We start from the raw sequence: 7,793 nt of genomic DNA on the forward strand, positions 1-7,793 counted from the left end.
ACTTCTGCAACTAACATTAGTACTGCAGCTAACAGAATCAAACAATTGTGTTGAAAGGAAAGCACCTGAAAAACAAGCTATTCAATTCATGTGCAATCTAAATATAAAATGTCTCTCCTTTCACATAAAATGATTGTTGAGTAAGGAATACATTGTTTTAATGTGGTTTTTTAGGGTCTCCTGCAATAAACTACCTAAAGACAAAAGTACTTTTCTTCCCACAAAGAGAGAAAAAAAAAGGAAATTTCTACATGCCTGCTTCCCTCCTTCCCCAGTTTAGATGTCAACATTTACGAAACTTTTTATAGGAGAAAGCTTTGATTCCTTTTATAGTAAGGGGATCACATTTGAAAGCTATCGATTAACTTTCGAAATATGACCTTAATACATTGGTCTATTTTCTGTAGATGGCTTTACAAGGTCCCATATATATTTTATATGTCATACTTCATAACAGGATTTGCACCAAATGGGACCACAGCAGGAGTCCACCAGCCTGAGGTGGTATGGCCCAGATCTATTGCCTGTCTATGTGCTCTGAATACTACTTCCATCTCTTCTGAAATGTCATGCTACATAGAAAGACATTCACGGTAGGATTTACAGCTGAAGATAGCAGATTTTATATTTTCCTTTTTTCCGAGAATAACATTTTTTGTTTTAAAATCAACTATGAAATGAAAGAGAGTAAAGTACACTTTCAATAGGAACATCCATATTCTAGCTGGATGAAAAGCTAGTAATAAATGACCAAGTGCTCCTTCACTTGTGTGTGGTGCCCTCCTGTCCACACTCCTTGCCAGGTCCCATTCTTACTGGTCAAAAAGAGGTTTAAAGTGGACTTGGTCAGGGCGCTCTAAATCACCCTACAGATAGGGGAAGTTGTCAGGGACTGCTGTCTTTCAGGGTACAAGAATGGCACTGGCAAGAAAACCAGTTCAGGCCATACTACTTGCGTTTGTTTTCTGCAAGTGACAACAGACTGACCCATCTCTTGGCTGAGGGCATGTGCAGTAGTCAAAACAGTAGAACTTGCAGATTCCTCTTAGCAGGTCTTATACTGCTTTTCTTTTCACTGAAGGCATTTGCTCAAAAGCAAACAAATGGAAAATACATCTTGTAAGAAATTATCAAGCAACATTTTTTTAAATTGGTGGTGCTCCTTTATGATATATTAAAAAACTTGCAACTCTTTATTTGCTCCAAATCAAACTAAGCTTTTTCTGACTTAATTATTTTCATTTGTTTAAGAACAAATTAGAATTAGTTCAATCTCAGATTTCACTTGCTTTAAAATAATCATGTTTATACAGTTGCAATTTTGATTCAGGTGTTAATTGAATTATCTACAAATATTTTCTGTTTGGTTTTATAACTTAGAAACTGTGCAAAATTCACTGTGATACAGCATATTAATTTTTATGAGACAAGGAAAAAAAAGTGATTATTTGGAACTTTCGATCAAAAACTGATTGAAAACGTGTCTCCTAGTCTCAAAATTTTCAAAAACTTTTTGAGGAAAAGTAGCTATATTGCTACAATTTCATAAATAGAAATAGAGAGGTTGGGGGGGTTGTGTTATTCGTTTGGGGTTCTTTTCTGCTCTCTGTTCTTGCAGCAATCTTCTCAAAAACATAATATCAGAATCTGAAGCTTCACACATGCTGTGCCAATATGGTGAGAAAATATGGTACTTTGACCTTTATAATCTTCATTCATCTTATTTTTAGGGTGGCTAGATTGCTGGTTGCAGAATAACTACATTAGAAGAAAAAAGCACTCTAAATTCCAAAATTATATGGAATGTCTTTATAATTTCCTTACAAGCCGTCAGTGAAGTTTTCCACAAAAGTGCTGATTTTTCTCTTTACTGACAGATTTTTTACAGTGGCAAACAAAATAATGACAAAAATTAATTGGTGGATGACTGCGATTTCCACTAAAATACTAGAAATAGAACATATTTTTAGTTGAATACAAAGTTGGAAATGTTATAGTCTTCAATTGTCCAAGTTAATACTGCTCCTTTTGCTGTTATTTCAAAGTGTATTTTTCCAAATACCAATTTAATGTAAAACTTCATCTTAATATAATTATCAAATGTTATTCTATGTGGTTGTCATTGTTAGGAAAGTTGGTGTTACTGTGAGGTAAGTTTTATTTATTGGAAACCCGCTTAGCAAATTAATAGACTACTATTACAAATGTGCCAAGATAATTGGCTTATTGCCAGCTCAAAATACATTTTTCTAAGTATCATTTTCTATGCCTGCATACTGATATAAAAAGTTATTTTTTATCTCTTTCCTGGCACCCAGTGTCATGAATCTAGAACTTTTTAATATTTAGATGAGGTAGAAAATTAGTTCAAATTAAAAAAATCGTGTTGTGTTTCTGTCATTGTCATGTGAACTCAGGAACTGGAGAATAAAAATAGATGAATACATCTAGAATCATCTGCTGGTACAGACATACTGGCATTCATAGGCGGTAAATAATATCCTATTTTCCTGTTGTCCTCCACTTATCCTGTGATGACAGTGAGAGACAGAGAGATAAAAAGTGTAATAGAAGTAAAAATATTCTAGCTGTGGCTCTATTTGTATTAAGGTTGGTAAGATAAAACCCATTTGTTCTTAACTGAATAATTAAAAACCTAATTTTTTAGATATCTTTCATGACACCTGAATTATCACGTAATTTTTTTAAAAAGTTTGCACTGCATATCACTGATACATCAGACACATTTAGTCTGTCAAAATGGAATAAGAAATACCATGTCTTGCATTAGCAAGCATTATATTTTTACAGTATAAGCTTCTCAAACAAATACCTTTCATCAAAATCTCTTTACTCCCCTGGAATTGCTTTATGTGCCTTCACAAGACCTCAAAACTCCCAAGCAGTGGTTCATTTCATAGAGGCACTCCTGCTCTTTCACGATTCCCAGGGCAGATGGCTCCTGACTCTGCCTCCCAGCCTCATTTCCAGCAGGCAGGATCACTCAGTCATGCTAAGCATCTCATTTCAGTAACAATCTTAACCTCATGCCACAGGTCACAGTGTTATGAGCATGTACAAGGAAAAGGAATTTTTCCCTGCAGCCATGGCGTACTTTGCTCTGTTATTGCAGAAATAAACCATGTCATGAGAGTTAGCAGACACTGTCATGAACTATCTACCAAATAAACGGGAGAGGTGTTGAGTAAAGACTGTCACAGACATCTTGCTTCGTTTACACCTCCCATTCCCACCACCTGCATAATTTTTACTATTTTGTCCCTTGAGCTCCTCGTTGGAGGCAGAGGACATGTCCAAGAAGATGTCAGAATTCTCTGGGACACCAGAATATACAATAAATAAATTAGTATCATCTCCTGCCCAATGCTGGAATAGAAGAAATCCTGCTCATGGGAAGAAGAAAACACTTCCAAGAATTTGCTAGTACTCTTACGTCACTAGCCACCCAGTGTGACAGAATACCTGTGTGTCACTGTTACTTGGGTTATCACACATCCCGCACGTGTTGCCACAGAGGTAAAGGGTTCCTGTGTCACAGACCAACTACGGGTCTCCAATTTTTCTTTTCAGTCTCCTCTTCTCTTCTTATGTGGTCTAAACTACAGTAACTCACTCTACTGAAGCACAGATGAAAGTTTACTGTCTCACAGTAAGAAAGCTGACACGAAGGTATCATATGTTGTAGCCACAGTATTACTTCTCCATCCATGGGAGAATCAAGTTCAAGTCTCCATCCTCTGAAAACTGAAACTCGTGTATCGTATCACATCTTTCCCCAACCCTTTCCAAGCTGCATAAGGCTGAGATAGAGCTATGACTTCATGTACAAACCTTGCCATGTAGTCAGGTCCTGATGGTAGTAAGGGATAGAAATTGAAGCAAATTATTATGTTTATTTTATATCTTGTTTCAAATCCTGAATTAAATTTATCAATAAACATCTAATTAGTATTTCCATCCCAGATCTCTGAAGGTATTGAGCTGTAACACAGCACTATTCAATGGGTTTTAATTCATACAAAGGATTTAAAGGAATTGGAAACAGAAATAAACCAGAAAGAACAGAAGTAGAGGCTGATGTTCAGATCTGATGATCCTAATATTTGGATAAATTCACTTGGCTTGGACTTCCACCTGGCATGACTATAATTCCTTATATAAAGCAAGGTTTTAATTCTGTTTGCAGTAATGCACCTCTATAGCATTTGCAGTGGAAAACAGACTCTGGAGTAAGAAACTTTTAAGCCCCCTTGATAAAGCACCGTTTTTCTTAGCTACCTTTCCAGATCCCTCAGAGGAAGTCCAGAGCAAAGGTGGAAAACCACTGCCATAACATGTAAATGATGCTATTTATATCATAACTAGATATACAAGGGAGAGAAGACAGCAGCAAGGTGCTGCCTAATTTTCAAAATTACACTCATTTGTACAGTCTGCCACAAAAATCATCGAGATAAAATGGTACCCTGCAGCTGGCAGATAATATGTGATACTCTCCTGCAAACCTCTGCTCTCTCTTCTAAATACTCATGCTCACAGATTGCCAAGGATTAGCTACTAGCACAGACAGAGACAGCTCTGAGCAGCAGAGATACTTGGCTGCAAAAAGGAGATGGGCACAAGTAAGGACAACATGAGCTGCTCCAACAGGCAGACACGCATTCAGCTTGTGTGTTACATGCTGCAGGTGCCAGCTAAAGACAACAGGATGGCTGCACCAGGCGCAATTCCAGAGTATTACTGGGATGAAAGACCTCACTGGGCATGGTCCCAGAAAATCTGGTTTGACCATGCAGCTACCCCTGCTCAGAGCAGGAGGGAGTATCCAGAGAATGGCAACAGAGCTGGAGAAGAGTCAGAAGCACAAGTCTTACAAGGAGCAGCTGAGGGAGCTGGGGTTGTTTAACCTGGGGAAAAGGAAGCTCAGGGGACACCTTATTGCTCTCTACAGTTGTCTTAGAGGAGGCTGTAATGTGTCTTTTCTCCCATGTAACAAGAGATAGGAGAAGGAGAAATGCCCTTAAGTTGTGCCAGAGGAGGTTTAGATTGGATATTAGGAAAAATTACTTCACTGTAAGGGCGATCAACACAGGAACAGTCTGCCCAGGGATTGGTTGAATCACAATCCCTGGAACTGTTCAAAAAATGTGTAGATACGGTGCTTAGGGATGTGGTTTAGTGGTGGATATGGCAGTGTTAGGTTAATGGTTGGACTCCATGATCCTAGAGGTCTTTTACAATATTAACGATTTTAGGAGTCTATGGTGGACTGGAGACGTTTCAAAGTTGGATGTTTCCAGCCTGAAAGGTCTTACGACAAGATGATGACTTATATGATGAAGTATATCTCATTTTCACAGCCTTCTAATGGGAGCAATGCACTGAAAAAAATGAAAGAATATTATTAAAATTGTACTAACATCACTGGAGAATAGCTATAGCCCTTCTCAGCGTTATATCTTTCTGATACACAGAAATCATCGGTGAAATGAATTAAAGCAAAGCGGAGTGTGAAGAGTCACTTTCTGACCACTGTGAGATTCAGCTGTTCTCAGCACATCTCAGAGCACTGCTGGCGCTGCAACTGCGCACGCAGCCCTGGCCCATCTCTGATGCCAGCTGTCTGCCAAACACAAATCTCTGCAACATTTGACATGTTAAGTCAAATAATAACGCTCAGGGGAGCATTGAAGAGGAAGTTCTTCTCCTTCAGTAATTACAGGTGGAAACGGAAGCACTTTTGCCAATTCTGAGAAGCACAGGCAGTGATAAAACCTCCTGTCAGGCTTCAGCCAGTATCTGTTGTCTTCTAAAGCCACTATTTGGAAAGAAAAGAGCTGTGTGGTAAAACACCCCAATTTACTGAGAAATCACTAATCAAAATTCCAAATCTGAAAAGGAGGAACGAAGTATTATTGACAAAACTGATGCTGTACATTCACATTTCCCTCTGCTGTGTTTTAGTCCTTCACCTCTGCAATCAATGTGATGAACATCCCAATTTGTCATTATTTGCTCCCTTTTAACACAAGAACCTCAGGGTCATCCTCATATCTTTCCTAGAGTTTCACTGAAGAATTACTTATTTGATATGCTATTGACACTCACATGCCTACACAAACTTGCTGGAATTTCACTTTAAGAGTAATTTTAAAGTGAATAAAGACCAAACAATACTTTTTTGACCTCATCAAGATAGTTATTATGTTGCAAATTCCTCATTTGCATTTATCAAATCTCAATACAAGCTCGAATTTATTCCTAGGATGCACCCTTGGAACTGTACAATAAAACTAATCTGTGCTTCTCCCCATGAACAGGGAATTGTAACTGCCACTAGTATTAAAAGCAGTCCATACACAAGTCCCATTGAATCCAGACAAGAGGAAACTCACATAAATAATTTTTCCTTGAATTACTAAAATACTTCCAGAGCACCTTAATTTCATATTAAGACAGCAAAGAACCACATTACTCATTTATTAACTATAATACAATGTCTTAAAAATAGTTTTAAAATGTCCTTGGTATGCTTAAGTCATCAAAGACCACAGTCTGGAGAGAAAACCTTTTACAGCAATCTGCTATTTGACATGCAAAAACTGTGCCATAATCACTAAAGTCTGAAGTTTTCTAAGTCCTTCAGTAAAAAAATCTATGGCTATCAAACTATTGCTGGCTGTCCAAAATAAGTATCTAAAGAATAATTAATTTCTCTGATGAAAACCCAGCAATTTCCACTCAGCTCCTGGATGCTTTCAAAGGCAAATCCTAGAAGATTGAAAAATGTGCAGCTAGGAAGACAAGCAACCTTAAAAAAAAAAAAATGCTGTTAGGAATTTCCTCTGCAATGAATCAAATACATTTAGCACAGATCCCAATTTCAGGATGTCTTTAAGGAGGCAGCTTGTATGATTCAAGGTTAAAAGTTCATTATTAATTTTTTAATTCTGTCACACTGAATAGTTAAATATTCTGATAAAGAGGGGATACAAGCATTTGATCTACAGTAGATGATGAGCTGGGCTCATAATTATAAAGCTATTCTCATTTGTATACCCTTGCAAAGTGTGAGAGCCATGTTCCAAGGTTGTCCTTAAAGGCGTCCTTAACATAATGCTGTGAATGACATTTCTTCTTTTTGGACATTACATTCTTTGGTGATTAATTTAAACAAAAGTTTTACAAGCTGATCATTACGAAGTTCCAAATGAGAGCAGTATTACACACACAATGAAGTTACCTCTGAACAGAGGACAGAAAGAAATCCCGGGCTCTGCCTGTATATTCACATGCAAAGTAACAACTCCCCTTCCCCACTACTATGTTGACATCATGCAGCATCTGCCTTCGACTTTTTGCATATGAAATGAAAAGACACACCTCAGAAAATAAAAAGACAGTTTTAAAAGCAAAATAACCATTTTGTTACTTACAGCATTTGATAAAATGGTAATGAGACATTCTTTCATCTCAGGCTGTAGTCTTGCTACAGGTTTCAGCATTCTCTTCTGCTACAACTGTCATGCCCAGAAAATGCATTATTTAAAGCCCTTCCTCAGGTATCCAGTACACCTCAGAATACATTATTGAATGTAGGTTCTGTTCCAGGATCTTGCAGAGGCTTCCAAGTCACCCTCACCCGGCTGCTGGAGTTACGATAAACCTCTGTGCGTCTTGAACCATGACTACTGCACGTGCTATTGTAGCACAATTGATTGACACCGCTCCTAATCCCACATCCCCAGGAATAGAAGGATTTAATTGGTGTG

The 7,793-nt window shown here is 37.8% G+C and overlaps 1 protein-coding gene across 1 annotated transcript in view; it reads right to left on the reverse strand.

The window, feature by feature from the left end:
• MYO16 (myosin XVI) overlaps positions 1-7,485 on the reverse strand; it is a gene marked incomplete at both ends in the record, with an annotated part of 287,015 nt that extends 279,530 nt beyond the window's left edge. The window contains 1 exon segment of the mRNA XM_082277664.1: positions 7,458-7,485. Within this exon segment, the coding sequence (XP_082133790.1) occupies positions 7,458-7,485 (28 nt within the window).
• Between the last annotated feature and the right edge of the window lie 308 nt (positions 7,486-7,793).

This window comes from Coloeus monedula, assembly GCF_965178545.1.
Source record: "Coloeus monedula genome assembly, chromosome: 3".
In the NCBI taxonomy this organism is placed as follows: Eukaryota; Metazoa; Chordata; class Aves; order Passeriformes; family Corvidae; genus Coloeus; species Coloeus monedula.